The 22,106-nt window shown below is 40.1% G+C and overlaps 1 protein-coding gene across 3 annotated transcripts in view; it reads right to left on the reverse strand.

The window, feature by feature from the left end:
* Positions 1-6,606: 6,606 nt before the first annotated feature.
* Positions 6,607-22,106, reverse strand: part of IDO2 (indoleamine 2,3-dioxygenase 2) — a 62,117-nt gene continuing 46,617 nt past the window's right edge. For all 3 annotated transcript variants that reach the window (XM_045779106.2, XM_045779105.2, XM_045779107.2), the window contains 3 exons: positions 15,098-15,149; positions 8,520-8,668; positions 6,607-7,336 (listed from right to left, as the gene is read on the reverse strand). In XM_045779106.2, the coding sequence (XP_045635062.2) occupies positions 6,981-7,336; positions 8,520-8,668; positions 15,098-15,149 (557 nt within the window). In that variant the 3' untranslated portion in view covers positions 6,607-6,980. The remainder of the gene's footprint in view (positions 7,337-8,519; positions 8,669-15,097; positions 15,150-22,106) is intronic.

The following is a 22,106-nucleotide window of genomic DNA, read 5'->3' on the forward strand; positions in this document are numbered from 1 at the left end:
TGAGAGAACAACAAACTTATCCTTGAGAGATTTTCGATTATATAAAATACAACATTTCCCTGAAAGAAGAGATGTCACCAAGATGGGGGTTGTCAGCACGGAGAGGGGAAGTTAGAAGTGTGGAGGATAAGCTTCCCATACTTTACAGCTTAGCCAGTCCCATCAGGCAGTAGGATATAGGATTCCTTCTCCCAGAAAATTAGCTCCTTCTTGCCTCTATGCTTATGAGTCTTTAGCTTTGATCCTAGTTTGTTTGTTTTTTTCCCGCATTCTCCGTATCTCCACTTCTCTCACAACATGGACATGATTTTAGTTTTATTTTAAACTATATGTTTTACATTATTTAGAACTTAGAAGTTTTTGTTAGTGAACGTGACAGCAATCAAACAGTCTCAGAAAGACATTTCCCTAAAAAAGAGGAGAAAACAATACAATGGAAATTTCTCCATTTTTCCAAAGGCCTTCCTCTGGGGTTCTTAGATCATAAATTTCTTTCAGGTTGAAGCCGGAGAGGACAGAAATAAATGGAACTCCTCTATGACTCTGTCTTGGGTTTATGAAAGCAAGCTTTCCACCACACTATTCAACAGTGTTTCTAACAGTCCCCGGCAATTAATAAGGGCAATAGTAATAGCAGCAAGTAGTTAGATAATGTTTGTTCTACGTAGACACTGGTCTAAGTGCTTTACATATAATTACTCATATAATTATCATACCCTCTCAGTATGGTTATTACCCTAAAATTGACACATGAAGATGTTACAAATATATCAAATGGAGGAACTGGAATTTGTACCCAGGCAGATGCCATAGAAAGGAAGGAAGTGATGACTAGATTCGTGTGGGCTTCTCACTCTGTATTGAGATCACTGATCTCAAATTTATGTTTACTATGTGGCTACAGGGGATTGAGTAGTATATGGTACAGATTTGTTGTTTTCATTAGTTTCATATGAGAATTTCAAGTTCTCTGTTCAGCGTCGTTATTGGTCACTGGAAGTTAATGGACAAGGAAGATGATAAATAAGAGCACTCCGAGTCTGTTTTCTTTTAAGTCTCTTTGTTTTTTGAAAGCAGGTTGAGCTTGGTAACAGTGAGCAGATCAGCTAAATGCCACATTCCCTGTTCCCTCCAGTGCCCCAGGCATCTGCATTCCCCCCTCTAGAGTTTGCATATAACTCCAGTGCTTGCCATAATAGGACATTCTTAAGTGGACCGCCTACTTGCAGGTGCAGATTACATCACTGAGTTATTATGATAGGAGGTGTTCCCCACCAGTCACGCATGGCTAAGTGCCACAGAGTTGGGATGGGCGTGAGGAGGCAATGAGGAAAAAAATATTAAATGAATCATGATAGTTGCTTTTCTTACAGACAAAACCCCGACTAACCTTTCTCTAAGCCTAAAGCAGTTATTTGGCTTTTCCTGTTTCCTGTATTTATGTGATCTTTCTCTTCAATGCTCAATCCCATTACTAATTTTCTCTTCACAATTTGGCAGCATTTAAGCTGCCCTGACAGTAAAGATTCTCGGATAACACTAGTCACTGAGGTAGGACAAAGAATTCCTCTCCAGCTTTAAAAGAAAAAAAAATGCTTTAATGTTTTTCTTTTTAATAAAGAAAAAATATAAAAAGAGAAATGCAAATTATCCACAGTTCTGACACCCAGAATATCCCTATTAAAATTTATGAAGGAATAGAACATGATTTGTTTTTGGACACAGATATATATCTGGATTGATTTAGTGTGGTTCTGTCCGGAGGCAGGGTTCTGGGTGATAAGCTTTTCAGATTCCTGGACTCAGTCCTACTGTGGAGAAAGAGATACTTTTAAAAAATAGGAAAAACCTTTGGCCTATGAGATCTGCTGAGAATCCATACCTTGCTTGGAGCTTTGGGGCTGAGCATTGCAGGTCGAGATTGCCCTCTGGTGGTCTTGGGCCAGACTTACAAGCAAAGTTTAAACTTGACAAGCTTCATCCTGCATCAGGCAACCCTCTCACCCCTAATGTCTGCCAGGGCCTGGGGTAAAAGTACAAATGGACATCCACATACCATTTCTGTTCTACACACATGTAAAAGCTATAAAACAGGCTAGCAAATACATAAAAGGTGTTCTATTATTATACCTAGAAAAAGATATTTTTTTTTTAGATTTTTTTCAAATTTTTATTTAAATTCTAGTTACTTAACATATAGTGTAATATTGGTTTCAAGAGTAGAATTTAGTGATTCATCACTTACATATCACACCTGGTACTCAACACAGCACGTGTCCTCCTTAATACTCACCACTCACTTAGCCCATCCCCCTGCCCACCTCCTCCCAGAAACCCTTAGTTTATTGTCTATCATTAAAAGTCTCTTACAGCTTGCTTCCCTCTTTTTCTTCCCTTTCCCTATGTTCATCTGTTTTGTTCCTTAAATTCCACATACGAGTGAAATCATATGGTATTTGTTTTTCTCTGACTGACTTATTTCACTTGGCATAATATACTCTAGCTCCATCCATGTCGCTGCAAATGGCGAGATTTCATCCTTTTTAATGACTGATATATATATCAGTCAATATATCCAAAATATCCAAATGGTTATTTGGGCCCTTTCCATAATTTGTCTATTGTTGACAAAGCTGCTATAAACATCAGGGTGCATGTATCCCTTCAAATCAGTATTTTTGTATCCTTTGGGTGAATACCTAGTAGTAATTCCTGGTTCTAGAGTAGTTCTGTTTTTAAATGAAAAAGATATTTTCAAAATAACCTGGAAGCCCATTCAAGGTAAAAGTCTCTCACTCCTTCGAATTCTATATCAAACATGAAGACATGTGGACAGTCTCAGATCTAGCCTCACTCTTTCCAGCTCTGCTCTGTTGTGACTTCCAAGGACCACTCCATCATGCCTGCAGACACCCCAGCCTCCTGTCTGAGCTCCACCCACATACCTGAAAAGAGCCCTAACCTGCCTGTCAGCCTAGGTACATGATTACCAATGGCACAATCAGGAGCAAACCCAGAAGACAGGACTGTGCAGGTTCCAGAAGCAGTCTTAAGGCCATTCGTGCAAGGTGTTCTGGAGCTCCAGGGCCCCAGAGCATGATCTGGAAAATGGTGGTAATGGAGGTGGTGTGGACTCTTAGAGGGCAGGTCTGGTGACCAAACTGGGTTACCTGAATCTGACTGGCTTTCAGCACTGGAAGTCCCCTGTCCTGTGAAACCCTTCATTGGGATGTTAACAGCTCCACTTTTCAATCTTGTGTCAAAAGACTAAGAGTGAAAAATCCATCTGGTGGCACCCCCTGTTTCAGTGTCAAATGGATATGGGGCAGATTATGCGTCTTCCATGGTCGTTGTGAGTGGGTTGTCCCCTGATCTTTTCTGCCAGCAAATGCAGTGCCCTGTCCACAATGACAGATGGCCCATTGCTGCTCTCTCTGAATGACGTGACCAAAGCCAGCATCTGAAGTGGGTCCTCGTTCTGAGTAGGAACAGCAGGCATCTGCCTGTGGATTAACTGTTGTGTTTTGTATTGAGATAGTATGAGTATGATTTTTCACATTGTGAGTATTGTCATCATGTTTCTAGAACTCTTTTGAAAAGTTTAGATAATTAAAATGAAAGCAATTACATAGTATTTGTTTAATTAGTCTTATTAATTACTATTTACCACCACTGTTAACTAGCCGATTGTTTTGTTTAAGTAATAACATTTATGCAAGAGAGAAGTAAATAATGCCAAATATGGTAATATAATTTCAAATGGATGCTTATTTTTCATATTTTAGTGACAAATTAATAACACTTATGTACATAATTACTTTTTATTACTATTAATTATTATCATTATTGTTATTTTGTCTACCATGGCTGTGCCCCTGACTGGTTCTTTAAAAAGCTGATCATCCTACAGGCAAGTTCTACTGGCCCCAGGACCCCTCGCCTTGTGAAGAAGGATGTGGCCTGTGAGGGGTCAGAGTCTAAGACCCCACTACAAATGGCTCCCAATGTACAGTGAGGCCAAATTCTGATTGATACCTTAAAAAAAAAAACCTATTTTTGGATAATTAAAGTCAAATGCCATAATCGAGTTTGGTTTGAAATCGATACAGCTGCCATAGAACCATGTAGGCCAATAGATTTGTGAGTTTACAAAGGAAATTACTTTGCAAAAAAAAAAAAAAAGTCATTTATTTTTGATGATGTTTCCATTCAAGAACTCAGTTTTTTAATGTTACTGGGAAGCAGATGCTAAACTGCAAAAATTAACTAGCGACTTCATTTCAGAAAGCAATGATATCCGACTTCTTTATTAAGTTTACTGTTACACGAACAAAGAAAGAGAAGAGCATTTCTTTCATTAGCAAAGCAAATAGGACATCTGTGCACAAGAAAATGCAAGTCAGAATTTGGTGGGTGAAATTCATTGTTGTGGAAGGAATAATTGGCTTGTAGGTACCGCAAGTTTTATATCCCAGATCTTAAATCGGATAGGATCTCATAGGTTTGAAGCATTTCTTATCATTGGTGTTTAGTTTTATTTTGATTTTAACCCTATATAGAATGTCTTGAGAGAACAAAAAAACAAATTTCAGACTAACAGCGAAGGAGGAGAAACTCAGTCTCTGAGCCTCACTGTCTTAGCTTGACGCTCTGTAAGCTGAGAGTTTGGGTTTTCCCATTCACCTGCATGCAGCCTAAGAATGAGGGAAGTGTAGGGCCTGCGTGCCCCACAGAATGACTGTTGAATGTTACCCATGCCATCTAACTGGTATTCCTTTATGGTTTTTGTTTTCTTCCTTTTGAAATCATCCCTGAGTCTTTACTAAAGTCTTCTAAAAATGACTAAACTAATCCTAGCTGTACATGGGCACAGGATGAAAAGGAATTAGTGCCCCCTTGTCGGTAGAAGGACTAGGCGGAGGGGGCAGCAGAGGTGAAGGTGACCCTCGTGTACAAGGTTTAGGACTTCAGGCCTTACCCCCTTTCCCAAGTGAAGATTAGCCCTATAATATTGACCTCGAAACAGTGGGTTGTTATTTTTATTATCAGAGACAATGGTTTCATTCTCCATGGATCACCCAGCATGGAGAGCTTTTAGTTGTCAACATGGTCAGATTTTTCTGGGCAGTATTCTGTGCTTTTCCCTTGGGGTTTCCCTCCAGTGCACTACTGTACCCCTTCCTGGGGAGTAGCTGTACTCTACACCACTTTTGTACCTCCTCTCCATCATTACAAAGGATGATTCTTCTTCTCTAGTAGAGATGTGAGGAAGTGTGTCTCAGATACCATAACTGTATCCTAATTCAGGTTCTTCTCAAGGAGGCTTGTGAGGACTAGTTTTATGTCACCTTGGCCAGGCCATGATGCCCAGACATTTGGTCAAACATGACTCTGGATGTTTCTGTGAGAGTGTTTTGTTTGGATGAGATGAACACGTAAATGAAAAAGCAGTCAGCCTTTCAACTTGGTGCTTCTCCAAGTCTCCAGCCTGCTGGTCTACCCTGCAGATTTTGGAATTTCTGACCTCCATAATCACATAAGCCAATTTTTAAAAATCTCTACTTATCTAACTATCTATCTATCTATCATCTATCTATCATCTATCTATCTATCTATCTATCTATCTATCTATCTATCATCTATCTATCATCTATCTATCATCTATTATCTATCATCATCTATCATACATATAGTCAACTGTAGTATATATATAATACATGCTATTTATTTATTTATTTATTATTTATTGATATAGTCGGAGTGGGGTTTAAGAGCTTGGGGACATGGAAAGTAGTCAAATGTTTTTTTCAAGTGGCGTGATGGGACTTTGAGGGCTGAGTAATCTGAAAGGCCTCTTGGACAGGATGAGATAAGCTGCAAGCTCCATTTGACCAGTACCCATCTGGGGAGGGGGACTGCTCAGCAGATGCTAACTTGGGCAGAGGCTGCCCCAATGATCAGGTACCTCTCCTTGAGGCCATGATACTAGATTGGCTGTCTGGAATGTAGATACTGTCCCCAATATGGTGTGTGTGCATAGTGGGAGGCAAGCCTGAATTAATGGAGTTTACCCTAAATTGGCAAGATGAAAGTTTTCTAGCTTTCTACTGTCAGATGAAATGAGATCTTGAGATAGAAAATAAATCAATAAAAAGTTACATCTATTTGTAAACTAAACATGTGGATTTACTATTTATTCCCATTTTGATCATTTATTTCCAATGGGTCGATTAATTCATTTTACAAATACAAACTTTCGGTGTAAGGAGAAAGAATCATTCTTCTAAAAATAAAGAAGGAAACTAAAATAGAATTTGCAAATTGATGAACCATGTGGAAGAGCCTCATCCACTCCCGCATCAGTAACTATTCATTGTTATGCTGGTGACTTCCAAGACTTACGTGAGCCTCCTCTCTCCTCCACTTCACCACTGGAGCATTTCCAACCTCCTGCCACAAACTCAGCACACACAGGGAGAGGAAGGCTGGACTGGGGCCACAAAAAGTCTCCCTAAACCGGTGCTCAGTAGGAACATAATAAGTTGTTAACTGAATGAATGAATGCATGAATATTTAACTTGCTTTTTAAAGAAATCAACAAGGGGATCTGTCTACAGGCAATTTTATTTGGTTTTTGAAATTTAGATTGATTTTCTACCACTTTGCAAATAGAATAAGGGTACACTCGCTCCTCTGTGGGGTTCTGAATGAGGAAGTGTCCAAAGCTATTCGCTATTAACCAGTAATCAGGTAGGGAAAGGAAAGTTTCTGGCCATGAAAATTCTTCTCTGTGAAGACTAACAGCTCTCAACAAAGGAGGAGATGGTGTTCTGTAGAGCAGGGGTATAACTAAGGCTGAGGTCCCTTTCAGATTATTCCAGACATTCTTATTCTCTGGGCCCACGTGCCCTCCAATGGGGGAGAGAGTAAGGGAAAACCCATGTTTGCCGGTTTTGCGCTGTTGGGCAGAAGACAGTCTTTTAATCACTTTGGGGGAGAATTGCCTCCAAGGTCTTATCCCTGACGCTCTTCAGGAAGCTCAGAACTTCAGTCCCGCCTGTGCCCCTCTCTTCTAAGGCTTGAGACGGCCCAGGGAGATGGTTTGGCCTCCTGCCCTTTGCTTTGGTGGCTGCTATGATGAGGTATTTGGTCACCACTGTGATGTGGTAGCTGCGCAGGTCTGCCAGGGCCTCCACACACTGGTTATAGGCTGTCAGAAGCTGGCCATTTCCAAAGGACAAGATGTGGTCTCTCAGTGAGGGGCCTGAGTGGATTTCTTCTATAAAGGCCTTATGGGAAGGAGGCATGTACTCCCTCATCCTATGGAGAAAATCAGCTGAAAGAAACAAACCAGAACAATGCCATAGCTCCACGTGGAAAGATAAGAGAGGCTGTCTGCTTTTCTGAACATCAGTGCAGCAAAAACTTGCTTTCGTCCTAACTGTCCAATCTACGTTGCTGGCTCTTTTGCTCACAGACGTCAAATACTATATTCTTGACTACTGATAGGTGGTAAGGAAGGAAAAATGAAGCAAATACATCTCAGATAACCGAGTTGGAACTAGATCTATCAGCCCATGTATAAATATTTATTACATACTCGCGGGGGACAAAGTATCTTGCTAATCATCATGACAGAGATCTACAAATGTAAGGCATAAACCCTTAGACTGATTTACTAAATACTCTGCTAAATTTTGCTTCCCAAGTGCTTTATTTGGAGGCAGTGCTAAGAAGAAGGAAAGTAATAGAGTCTATAAGGGCAAGAAAATAAAGAATGACCAACTGTTTTTCATAGTAGCCTCTTGAAGTCATTGTTTAAAAATAAAATCAATAGATATTGATAGGAAATGTGGATAGAGAGATCATTTATAGGCTATCCATTAGGTGTTTAATACCATCATGGTTCTTGACAACTGATTTTTATGGATGAGACTGGACCCCATGACACAAAGTTCTAGTCCTTTCTTTTCCTAATCCAACCTGAAAACGCTGCACTCTGAAGTGCCCTTTTGTAATTATTAAACACTGCCTTGCTGCTAGCAGGTAAGGAAATGAGCAATTTCAAGCTTCTAAACTGGTAGACCCCTCTTTTAGTCTAAAGAGACTTGGCCTGAGGTTGCAGCATTTTTACGGGGAAAGGCTGTAGTGGAGGAGCTCAGACCCATCACCAGCTATATCCAGACCTAGTGACTTAATGCCACAGCCTTCAAACTCCAGATCTCTCTCCCATTTTAGAGAAAGGAGGCTACTACCCTAGGATCCAAACAAAACTCCAGGGAACAGCTGGGTATACAGCATGTTTTAAGATTTGGAAATGAAACCCTATATCCTGCTGAGATCGAATATTAATTGACTTAACACAATAACATCTGGCAGGTGCACAGCCTCCTGGTTGACTTGGAGAAGTATAGACTTCATGACATTTTAATTTGCACTTGGTCTTATCAATTGGTAAAAACATCCCTGTTCCTCCTCCCTACTAAGGAACAAAAAGAAAAAGAAAGTGCCTGACTTACCACTTTCCTTGCTATGACAAACGCCTAAGAACTCATCAAAGGCATGAAGCACTGTGCTCTGAGCTGCACTCCCTCCAGAGTACTCCAGGGGCTCTGTGGAGACTCCTTCATAGATCAACCCCACAGGCATTGCTGGGTTATCCTTCCATCTAAGCCAGAGTAAAAGTCAAAGAGAAGGCATTGGTGCTAGGAGTTAAGAGCATATTTTCTGATATGGAAACAGCGAGTAAGAAAGCAAACACAATTTTAATGGTAATTTTAGAGCAAAAGATTGGATATTTTTGTAAGATAAGTACTTAATCATTCTTCAATTTCATAACAGGCCACAGAATACAGCTCAGTTGAGGGATTACTCCAGAGAAGTAAAGGATTTTTAGAGAGGAATCCTTAGCACTGGTCCTCTGATATATTTATTAGAAAAATTCATTCATAAAGATGATATCAGTGCTGATCAATAGGAGCAATTTGGAGGCTCTGGAATAATCTTCACCTAATCTCAACCCTGATACCTGTAACTCTGCAAATAGAGCTTTGAAAGTAAACACACACACACACACACACACACACACACACACACACACACACCTTTGCCCTTCCCTGAAATAGCTTTAACAGTAGTCATGCTGAATTATCAGTTTTAAATACTACATGAGTTTGTGGGAACACCTTTGTCAAATATGTTCTTGATAGCAGGTATTGATAATGAGGGCAGCAATAAAGAGAACACAGTACAACCCTGCAGGTTACCAGAGGGACATGAAGATGGGACTGGAATTGAGGCTCTGAGTCTTGCTCACATGAAGTTGGCTTTCCTCCCTTCCTCTCTTCTTCTGTCTCCCTGATTACATTTCTCTGTCTTTTTGGTTCTGAGTCCCGCTCCTTCTACTTCCAACTATTTTACTCATTTCCCTGTCACATTTGTTATTGAGTCTTGAACAATTCCAGAGACCATGTGGGTGACTCCATAATAAGACAAAAACAACAGCATGAAGAACACTTCTAGTCGTACTTCCAAGGTGTTAGTCTCTAAACCCCCTGCACATTCATGTTCTCGTCTGACCTCTTTGAGTGATGAAGGTAGGTTTTTTAAACCCCTTTTACAGATAAACAAAGACAAAGCCATTAAGCCTCCAGGGCCACATTGTTAGAAAATGGGGAAACCAGAACGGAAATCCCAAACTTGTAATTTTTTTTTAAAGATTTTACTTCTTTTTTGACAGAGAGAGACAGAGCACAAGCAGGGAGAGAGGGGGCACCCTGGGATCATGACCTGAGCAGAAGGCAGACACCTGAACTGAGCCACCCAGGTGCCTCAAACTTGTAGTTTTCTATTTTCATTTTCTCGAGACCCCCTCATGTGGATTTGCACTTTTACTCAGAAGCACAGTCTTTTTTCCTTTTGTTGCCAGGAATGAGCCACCGTCCCTATTGTGAACAGTTTAAATAACAGGCTTACGTTGATGTCTCACCTTCTTCTTATAATTCTAAAAGTCAAGAGAAGGGAAACACATCACACACATACAAAAGCCGTGGCCAGACTGCTCAGCTTGCTGTTGGTGACCTTTTCCCAATACTTCCTTGAGGTAGGAAATGCTATAAGGAGGTGGGTTGTTTTCTTTGGAGGCCGGTTTGGTCAGTTCTTGTATAGTTTCCACTGCATGAATGTCAGAGTGGCCTTTGCAGTGGGGGCGACATCACTCTGGAAACAGATGAGGCATAGAAAGCAGAGCCAGGGGACAGCGAAGGCAGATTCTGATCGTAAGATTAGAACATGCTGTAGCTTTTGGGGGAGAGGGCTCTTTTTCAGGCAGATAGAGAATTTAATCTGAGCTTTGATATTTATTAACTGTGGGCCTTGGCTTAGTTAATTAACTTCTCTGAGCCTCAGGTTCCTTACCCAAGTGATATTAGGATCTACGTTATTGGGTTGTTGTGGGAGCTAATTAGAATAATACCTGCTCAGGGCCTGGAACATATTCAGCATTTGCTAAATATTAGCCATTTTATATTATTCAGAGTGAGTTGGAATCCTTGCTCCCTCCATTCATTATGTTGTAACTTTGCATGTACCTTTGTGAGTCTTAGTCCTAATTTGGACCTACTTCCTAAAGCTGCTGCATAATTAAATGGGTTCCAGAGAAGTTTTATGACTTGTCAGAGTTCAGGACACTGCTTCAGTAAAATTTCTAGACCACATTTTATGGACAAGGAGTACTGAAAACATCAGTGGAACAAAAACGGTGGCCACACTGGTGCAGAGTTGTCTTTGGCACCCTGTGGATGACCTCAGATGGTCACTTTGGTCTCTTTTAACAGTCCCTCCTCATCATGACCACTTCTGTATGTCAGACTTTCTCAGGGTTCAGTTCTTGGGCTTCCTGCTACTTTCACTTCCCAAGTGGTCTTATCCAGCTTCACCGATTTAGAAAGCAACTATATTAGGACTATTTAAAAGCATACACTTATACCTGGACCTCTCCCTTATGGTCCAAACTCATATATTCAACCACCTACTTACAGATCTCTGCACCAGAAATGAACATGTCCCAAACAGAGCTCTCAATTTCCCCTCCCCTTTGCCAAATTTGGTCCTCTGATAGCCTTTCTCATCAGAGAAAATGGCAGCTCCATTCTTTCAGTGGGTCAGGCCAAAACCTTAGAGTCATCTTCAACTGATCCCTTGCTCTTCTTTCCGTAAGCAATCCAATAGTAGATCTGGTCAACTTTACCTTCAGTTGTGTCCAGAACTGAACATTTCTCAGCAACTCCACTACTACTACCCTAGTCCAAACCACCATGCTGGATTGTGGGATAGCTTCTTAAATGCTTTCCTGGCTTCCATTCTTGTTCTCAAATCATCTATTTTCCAATTAGAACTTAGAGCAATGATTCAAAACTTAAGACAGATCATGTCATTTGTCTTCAGATTTGCCACCGCTGCCCTTGTCTCTAAGCAAGGAGACAACAAGCCCCGGCATGATCTGGTCTTCTGCTATCACTTGTATCTTTCTCTTTCTCACCCATGTATATTCTGTTCCAGCAACACTGGCCTCCTTGCAACAATTCCTCCATGACAAGCATGCTCCAACCTCAGGGTCATTGCAATTTTTGTTCCTTTTGCTTGGAACAGGTATCTAGATGGTTTAGTTCTCACTTCCTTCAGGTATCTACACAAATGTCACTTAGAAGCATGGCATTCCCAGATCATAATAAATAAATAAGAAACTTCAGCCACCAACTCTCTCTCTCCCTGATGCCCCTACTTTACATTTCCCCATAAACAAATATAATTAAAGAAAGTATCATACAATATATGTTACAACATTATAATTATATTTGTTTATGCATTATCTGGCTCCCATCATTAAAATGTAAGCTCTGGGATGCCTGTGGCTTAGTCGGTTAAGTGTCTGCCTTCGGATCAGGTCATGATCCCAGGGTCCTGGCATCGAGTCCCGTGTCAGGCTCCTTGCTCATGGAGGAGCCTGCTTCTCCTTCTGCCTGCTGCTCCCCCTGTTTATGTGCTTTCTCTCGCTCTCTCTCTCTCTTTGACAAATAAATAAATAAAATCTTTTTAAAATAAGTGAATAAATAAATTAAATAAATAAATAAATGAAATGTAAGCTCTATGGGAATGAAGTTGCTGTTTTGTTTTATGCACCATTCCCAGAACCAGGAACTGTGTCTGGCATATGCGAAGCACTCACTAAATGGTTGATGAAAGAATGAATGAAAAAAATATCATTCTATAATTCCATATTATATACCTAGAATATATGGACCCAAATGTTTGTCTGGAAAGGACCTAGCCAGCTTTAAAGAACCATCAGATGCTCAAATAGCCAAAAAACATCAATCTCTTCTTGGTGTCCCAACATGAAGAGGATGTGTTAAAGCCACATTGAAGGTGATAGAGAAAAACACCAGCATGTAAGTCAAAAAAGATAAGATAAGGGGATCTACTTTCAAAACCCATGTTTTCCACCTGTGATGAGATTAGCCTGAGGAAGGGAAATGGGGTTTCTATTTTATGACTAGCCCAAGGTCTGCTCCCATGCACTCTCGGGCCCAAACTACTATTTGTAAAGGAAAGGAATTAGTTTCCTTTCAAATCTCTGTGGACAAGGTTATTTTTAGTCTTTCTCATAGTAAATTTCTAGGAAACCCAAGAGGAAGTGTAAATAGAAAGAAAAAAAGAAAGAAAGAAATGAGATGACATTTTTCCACAGGAGTTGATGACTTCCCTGTGAAATTTAATGTGAGTGGGAAATAAAAAGAATATGTTTAATCTACAGATGACAGAACTCTCCTAAATAAAAATGTTTTTAAAAAGTAAATAAAAACAATAACTCAAACATAGGATAAGCCAAGAATATAGGAGTAGATTTCAATTTTTCAAAACAACTCTCTTGAGAATTCTCAACAATCCCGATGATTTTAGCCATCAACACTTATCAATACATTGAAGATTTGGTGCCGGCCACTTAGTTGTACTACATGGAAGTATTTTTGAGGATCAGACAGAGGGAGGCATTTATGTAGATCACAGACAAGACGCATCGCTGACCTGGAACTTATTTTAATGAAAACAATATCACCCTGCAGTGTCCATTTAATCATGATGGGTAGAATTTTGAAAATACTGCCCCAAGATTTCCATTCTAATTCCTAAAACTCTTCATATCATGAGCTATCATGCCTATCAATATGATATATAGCAAGGCCAAAGACTTTGCAGGTGTAATTAAGGTTACTAATCAGTTGACCTTAACATACAGAGTTCTCTGCATTGTCTCAGTGAGCTCAATCTAATCACAGGAGACTTTAAAAGCAGAGATTTTCTCTGGCTAGTGGCAGGAGGAAAAATCAGAGGAATATAAGAACTAGAAATATTGGAAGCACCATGGCTGTGTTGGAGGACATCATGTGATAAGGAAAGCAGGAGGCCTCCCTAAATGGAGAACATATCCTATTCAACAGCCAGCAAGGAAACAAAGACCTCAGTTCCAAAACCACAAAGAACTTGATTCTACCACAAACCTGAATGAGTTTGGAAGCGAATGATTTCCCAGATTCTCCTGATAACAGCTCAGCCCAGCAGATAGCTTGACCTCAGCATTTGGAGACCCTAAGCAGAAAACCAAGCTGAGTTCGCCTGGCCTTCTGACCTACAGAAATGTGAGATAATAAATGTGTGTTGCTTTAAACTGCTGTTTTAATTTGTGGCAATCTGTTATGCAATAGTGGAAGACTAATACAAACTTAGACAGCAAAGGGAAGCACAAAGAGATTTTCCAGAATTAGGTACTTTCTAAATCCCAGTCTATTTAAAATGTTTAAAGAATGACCTTTGCTCTCTAAGTCTACCAAAACTTATCTGCCAGTTTTGCTTAACATTTGTTGCTAGAATCACTATTGTACAATCAGATCTTTGTCTTAACCCTGAGCATATGCAAAACACAGAGAGAGCAAGAAGAGTTCTAAGGATAGATAATTTCTTTAGGGGAGGATTTCGGGACTGAATGGGTATACAGCAAAAGTCTGAATTCTAAGAAACACTCCCAATTCCATTCTGCACCCTTCCCTATTTTACTTGTTTCCTCATCAGCCAGGTACCCATTACTCTCAAGTTATTCTCTAGAAACCTTCCTGTTTCCACTCTCTGAGCTCTGCAGTGAGGAATGCCCACACAGGCTGATCTCCCCTTAGACTGTCTCACACTGCAGACCTACTCGATCTTGAGAAAACACTGAGTTCACGTTGTCACTCCCTTCTTTCACCAGTGTAATATACCACTAAACCTACTGATAAATCGATCAATCTGTTGATCTTGATATTGGACTTGTCTCTTACTACTTCCAGGCACAGCTTAAATTTCCTTCTGTCCATAGCACTTCAAGATCTCCTAGTTATCAGGATGGAACACTAGGTGGGTTCTATTTCACATTTTTCACCATCCGTTCACTACCTCCACTTTTCAGTTTTCACCATTAAAAAAACCAAACAAACTTAGTTCCTCTCAGTTAATGTGAATAGGAAAGCAATTTGAGTAAAACATGTGAAGGTATAACTAATGTATTTAAAGGAAGAAATGTATCTAAGGGTAGAGTTCTCTAACTGGAGAAATTAACAGCTCATGTGACAAAAGAAGAGACCCACAAGTATGAACAAATGACTTGGGGTAGCTCTTCCAGGAACATTAGAAAGAAGGCTTTTAAGACACTTTCTATGCTCCCATCTGCCTTAGTAACAAGGGGGAGAGAATGGATATAAATGATAGGGCTTTGTGGTTGCAAAATGGGCTTTTTTTCCTGCCGAGATGGGATTCTAAGTGAATATAAATGAATCTAATTTGGTGGTCTAAGGAAAATTATTCTAAACTTAAATATTCAACGTACAATGTCATTTGTCATGCAGATGGTACCCCACCTCTTTTATCCAAGAGTGGATTCAAATGATCACTTTGCTAACAAGGGTTTCTTGGTGTGTTTCTTACTATAGGAAGCTTCTGTCTCCTCTCATAAATTTGGAATATGCTACTGAGGCCTCATGCAGGAAAACGGTTGAACTGTACTTACCCAGAGAGAAAGATCCGGATGACTGCATAAAATATGTCTGGATCAACATAATCTGGAGAAGCAATCAAAATGTGAACTTTACTACAGGCAAAAAAAGCAATTGGTTACATGTGCATGGGTCCTGCTGCTCTCTTGGGGCCGCCTCCTCTATCTGATCCTCATGGAAACCTGGAAGGAAGGCAGTGGCTGGAGGGAGGTGGAATGTTCTCTTCTGTGGCCCCTCACTGGCACTTACAGAACTTTTAAACTGTTCCAAATGCTGCCCTTTTCTATTTGCGGCACTTCCTTTTTCTGAACTTCATAACAACAAAAGGAGAGGTCAAGGCCATCTTTAAAAAATTCATATTTTAAACAGACATGATATTTGAGAGAATGTAGGAAGTAGAAAGAAGAAAAGCAGAGAAAAAGAGTCACCTCTCTCAAGGCTTTCACAAGAGATGAAAACTAAAGTCATCAATGCTCAAGCAATGTTTTGTACAGGAAACAAGGGCCGGAAGGGAGAGTGTCTTGCCCAGGGGTTGCCACACCAGGTCTGGTATATGTTCGTGGAGCTGCATTCCTTAGTCTGTGCAGCTAGTTTTGGCTCTAAACCGGTGCTTGGGGATAACTGATTCCACTAGTTTATTAATTTGCATTTAAAGAAGCATGTCCTAACAAAAAGGTAAAGAAGAAGTCAAACTGTCTCTCTTCGCAGGTGACATATTACTCTATATGGAAAACCCAAAAGACTCCACCCCCAAACTTCTAGAACTTGTAGAGCAATTCAGTAATGTGGCGGGATACAAAATCAATGCTCAGAAATCAGTTGCATTTCTATACACGAACAATGAGACCGAAGAAAGAGAAATTAGGGAATCCATTCCATTTACAATAGCACCAAAAATCATACGTTATCTTGGAATTAACTTAACCAGAGACATAAAGGATCTATATTCTAGAAACTACAAATCACTCTTGAAAGACATTGAAGAAGACACAAAAAGATGGAAAAATATTCCATGCTCATGGATCGGAAGAATAAACATAGTTAAAATGTCTATGCTACCCAGAGCAATCTACACTTTCAAAGCCATCCCGATCAAAATACCAATGACATTTTTCAAAGAACTGGAACAAACATCCCTTAAATTTGTGTGGAACCAGAAAAGGCCCTGAATCACTAAGGAATTGTTGAAAAGGAAAAACAAAGCTGGGGGCATCACGTTGCCGGATTTCAAGCTATTCTATAAAGCTGTGATCACAAAGACAGCAGGGTACTGGCACAAAAACAGACACATAGACCAATGGAACAGAATAGAGAACCCAGAAATGGACCCTCAGCTCTTTGGGCAACTAATCTTTGACAAAGCAGGAAAAAACATCCAGTGGAAAAAGACAGTCTCTTCAATAAATGGTGCTGGGAAAATTGGACAGCTACATGCAAAAGGATAAAACTTGACCACTCTCTCACACCATACACAAAGAAAAACTCCAAATGGACGAAAGACCTTGATGTGAGACAGGAATCCATCAAAATCCTAGAGGAGAACATAGGCTGCAACCTCTTTGACATCAGCCACAGCAACTTTTTTCATGACACATCTCCAAAGGCAAGAGAAACAAAAGAAAAAAATGAAGTTGTGGGACTCTATCAAGATAAAAAGCTTCTGCACAGCCAAGGAAACAGTCAAAAAAACAAAGAGGCAGCCCACGGAATGGGAGAATATATTTGCAAATGACACTACAGATAAAAGACTGGTATCCAAGATCTACAAAGAACTTCTCAAACTCAATACATGAGAAACAAATAATCAAATAAAAAAAATGGGCAGAAGATATGAAGACACTTTTCCAGTGAAGACATACAAATGGCTAACAGACACATGACAAAATGTTCAGCATCATTAGCCATCAGGGAAATTCAAATCAAAACCCCATTGAGATACCACCTTATGCCAGTTAGAATGGCAAAAATTGACAAGGCAGGAAACAGCAAATGTTGGAGAGGATGTGGAGAAAGGGGATCCCTCTTACATTGTTCGTGGGAATGCAAGGTGGTACAGCCACTCTGGAAAACAGTGTGGAGGTCCCTTAAAAAGTTAAAAATTGAGCTACCCTATGATCCAGCAATTGCGCTACTGGGTATTTACCCTGAAGATACAGACGTAGTGAAGAGAAGGGCCATATGCACCCCAATGTTCATAGCAGCATTGTCTGCAATAGCTAAATTGTGGAAGGAGCCGAGATGCCCTTCAACAGATGACTGGATTAAGAAGATGTGGTCCATATATACAATGGAATATTACTCAGCCATCAAAAAGAACAATTTCACAACATTTGCAGCAACATGGATGGGACTGGAGGAGATAATGCTAAGTGAAATAAGTCAAGCAGAGAAACACAATTATCATATGGTTTCACTCATTTATGGAACATAAGAAATAGGAAGATCGGTAGGAGAAGAAAGGGAAGAATGAAGGGGGGGTAAAGAGAAGGGGGAATGAACCATGAGAGACTATGGACTCTGGGAAACAAACGGAGGGCTTCAGAGGGGAGGAGGGTGGGGGACTGGGATAGGCTGGTGATGGGTATTAAGGAGGGCACGTATGCGTGGACCACTGGGTGTTATACGCGAGTAATGAATCATGGACCATTACATCAAAAACTAGGGATGGTGACTAACATAACACAATAAAAATTATTATAAAAAAAAGAGGGGAAGATAAGGGGACAGGAGTATAACTTAATAACAAAGGTATTGTTATTGTTCATTGTCTTCTTATTGAGGAGGAGTTTGTTGGTATGACATCCAGACTGCCTTATTTTTTTCTAGCAGATGTTCTGCTTTAAGCTGCTTATGCCTTCCTAGCCTGACTTTTTTTTTTCACTTATAGCTCTAGAATTGCATTGAGATTCATTTATTAGGAATTTTAGGAGATGAACAATTCTCCTTTTTCCCCACCTGTGTTTAGAACCAACTGCTATGGACATAGAGTTCCAACAGATGGAGATAAAATGTTTTATAATATCCATAAAGTTATCTGGAGATTGTGTCTGAGGTCAGCCAAGTGAGTTTTTGAATACACCCTCAATGCAACAGGCAGCTCTAGGAAACCACAGACCAAAGGGCCAGGCCCCTGCTACTGCACAGTAGGGAGAAGACCATACATATTCTCTCATCTAACACACGGATAATGAAGAAAAAAGAATGAGACAGGAGAAGAACTGAGCATGGCTGGTGTAGACTAACACCAACCTATTAGAGAGACTAGGGTGAAGGAGGCCAGAACATCATCTAGAGGAGGTCTCACTGCATAGACACATGAAGAGAAGGAAACAAAGTTTCCCTCCAAACATGAGACTGGATTGAAAAATGTGGTTAAAAGATCTCAGTCCAGGGGCGCCTGGGTGGCACAGCGGTTAAAGCATCTGCCTTCGGCTCAGGGCGTGATCCCGGCGTTCTGGGATCGAGCCCCACATCAGGCTCCTCCTCTATGAGCCTGCTTCTTCCTCTCCCACTCCCCCTGCTTGTGTTCCCTCTCTCACTGGCTGTCTCTATCTCTGTCAAATAAATAAATAAAAAATCTTTAAAAAAAAAAAAAAAAGATCTCAGTCCAATGAAAAGCCATTTACAGAAACTGACAATTCTAATATAGGGAGGTTAAGGGTTTTTTTCTCTCTTTTTCCCCAGATTTATTGAGGTGTAATTGACAAATAAAATGATTAGATATTTAAAGTAAAAAAATAAAATAAAATAAAGAAGCATGTCCTCACATTTGTACTATATCTCTTCTCATTAACTTTCGAAGATTATTCCCTCTTCTTCGCATAATGGGGCCCCTCTGTGACCTGGCACGTTTCTTTAATGTGGATTCCTGTCTGTGTTTCCTTGTTTATCTTTGAGGAAAAAAAAAAAAAACCAAAACAGGGGCACCTGGGTGGCTCAGTCAGTTAAGCATCTGCCTTCCCCTCAAGTCATGGTCCCAGGGTCCACGGTCCTGGGATCGAGCCCCGCATCTGGCTCCCTGCTCAATGGGGGAGTCTGCTTCTCCCTCTCCCACTGCCCCTGCTTGTGCTCTCTCTCTCTCTCTCTCTCTCTGTGTCAAATAAATAAATAAAATCTTAAAACAAAGAAAACAAAACGCCCCCAAAACATCTTTTTTATGAGACCCAAATAATATCATCTCTGTACCATCATACCTATTCTCTACCATCATCCCTATGTTCTCTGAAACCCCATGGGCTCAGGTCACTCACATCTTCCCTTAGCCTCAGGGTTTCCCAGTGCTCCTGAGTGATCTCACATTCTCTCTGCTCTTCTGTGACAATGTCCCATGTGCTGGACTTTTATTTGGGCCCTGTTTCTACATCTTTCCCATCTGGTGCTCTGTTCCCACAAAAATGCTAAGTATTACATACAAATTTTTGCTGAAGCAACAATGACCAGCAATAATGTAATATTTTACCCACAAAAGTAAAATGATTAGTCAATAGATATTTTAATGTAAAAAATTGTCAATAGATATAAAAAATCCATTTATGATTATAACCAACAGAAAAATGAGCTAATTAAGCATAGGAAGAACATTTTTGAACTGATAGAAGAAATTCACAGAAAGCCTATTGTACATTTTGTACTTGATATTTAAAGATTAAAAATAAGTGTTTTAAAATGTGGAACAAACCAAGGATCAGCACTTCCATTCAACATGGGCCAGAAGAGTATGAAAAAAAAATATTTAAAGAAATAAAAGTTATAAGTATTATAAATGAAAGAACAAAACATGATTCTCAAATAACATGATTTTAACATAGGAAACAAATAATGTGCAAATAATTATTAGAATTAATAAGAGTGTTTTTCAAGGTATAGATTCAAGGTTAATAGTCAAATATCAATTTTATTTTATAAACCAGCAACAAATACAAGTTAGTTTAAATCAAAAGATACCATATTCACTAGAAACAAAAATATAAGGTATCTGTAAAAAAAGGAAGATATCTAAGTCTCTTATTTTGATTGAAATTAAAGAAAATTCAAGAAATTAAAGAAGAAATCTATGTTGATGGATAAGAAAACTCAGTATCAATATCAAAAAGAAAAAATGTATCTAAAAAAGAGTTCTCTATCTGGATAAATTTTAGCTGGCAGCCAGCAATATGAAGGTTGTTGGGAGGGGCTTATCCAACAACCTTAGTTTGTATTTCTGTGCTATTCTCTGACTCTCCACTCCCTCAATCATAAGACAGAAAGACTGGACATAATATCAGAAGCATGTCATTTTTCTCCAAATTAATGTACGGATTTAATGCAATGTTGAGCAAAATTTTTAACAGAGATTTTTTTCAATGCAATTTGAAAAGCTGATTCTAGCAGTTTATGTGAAAGGCAAAGGATCAAAAATAGTACAGTCACCCCTGGAAAAGAGGGGAGAGATGAAAAGGAGAAATACTATGAAACTATAGTTCTTAAGACAAATGATATTCCTGATGGGAAAGACAGACAATGAAAAAGACTAGGGAACCTGGAAACAGAGCCAGTCATTTCAGAAAATCTGATAGAAGACAGTGCCAATATTGCAGACCAGGCATTATTCAAACAAAGGAAACTGAATTTATTTCTTATGTCATGTTACATATAGATAATAATTATGTGAATTAAGGACTAAAATGTGAAGGACAACAATTTGAGAAGAAAATGCAGGAAAATATACTTATGACCTATGATTATGAAACAATATCTTAGGCAAGACCTCCTAAAACATAGACTTCTGCAAAAGAAATGACAGATACCTTGACTATATTTAAATCAAAAGTTTCTGCTTTCAAAAGTTGTAAGACAAACCACAATATTTGCAACACATATAACTAACAAAGAGCCGACCGCCAAGATGTACAAAAAAACTTACAAAAAGAAAAGGCCATTAAAAATATTAGGAAACACATACATTCACAAAAGAGGGACATGAGTGGCAAGCACCAACCAGCACGTGCATGCACACACGTACACAGAAGAGAGTTAACTCAAATCAGAGAATGCAGGAGTGACGTCAGCATCATGGTGGAGTAAAAGGTCTCCACTGTCTTCCACACAGAGAACACTGGTTTAGACAATCACACATAGACAAGAGAGCCTTTGTGAAAGTCTGGGAATTCAGTGGAGATGTTCCAGCACACCGCTGAGCACAAGGATCCAGAAATGGACGCACTGAAGAGGGTAAGAACGTTTCACTTTGCTCACACCACCTTGTCCACAAGGCAGCAGAGCTTGGTGCTAAGAGAGACCTTCTAGGGCCGTGATTCTTCCCATGAGGGAAAATAAGAGCATATGAGTGAGTGCCTGGCTTCCCCAGCTGCATGGGAATGCTGCCAAGCAGACCCACTTCTTTGTCGCCCCATCCAGAACACTGAGATGTATTGCACACCTGGGGAGACTGGGTGCAGGGAAGAGGTAGGAGAATGCCACATAGGGCTGTTGGGGGGCATTAAAGGGATGCAAATCATACTGATCACCTCACAGATTCCATTCAGAAACCCTCCCAGGAGCTGCTGCGAATGCTTCACGGGCAGATCACCCCACCCCCTGGTGCTCGGGGGTCTCACCCAGTTCCTTGTGTGCACTCCTGAAGGCAGAAACAGTGAGCCTTTGCTGAAGATTAGTGAGCTCATGCAGCAAACTGGCTGATTTCTGTGGGATTGGGAGAAAGCACACAAACTGGAGCCTTGAACACTGTCCTAGGGAACGCAAATGGAAGGCAGTCAGCAAGCACCGGGCCTGGCATTGCAGGATCTAGAGAAGGCACACACAATTACAACTTCTGCCACAAGAGGGAGCAAGAAGTATGGAGCAGGTGTATCCATAGAAGGTCTGAGAAAGCCTTGGAATCACTCCCAGGGCTGATGGAAGGTCTTTCTCTCTTGAAACCAGTCAGAAAATCCTGGAGGAGGCGAATACTTCTTCAAATACCTCTTGCAGCAATGCAAAGCTTCATGGAACATAAAAAAAAAATCAAGGAAACATGATACCACC

The sequence above is a fragment of the Ursus americanus genome, chromosome 27 (genome assembly GCF_024610735.1).
Source record: "Ursus americanus isolate L20-20 chromosome 27, mUrsAme1.1.p, whole genome shotgun sequence".
Taxonomy (NCBI): Eukaryota; Metazoa; Chordata; class Mammalia; order Carnivora; family Ursidae; genus Ursus; species Ursus americanus.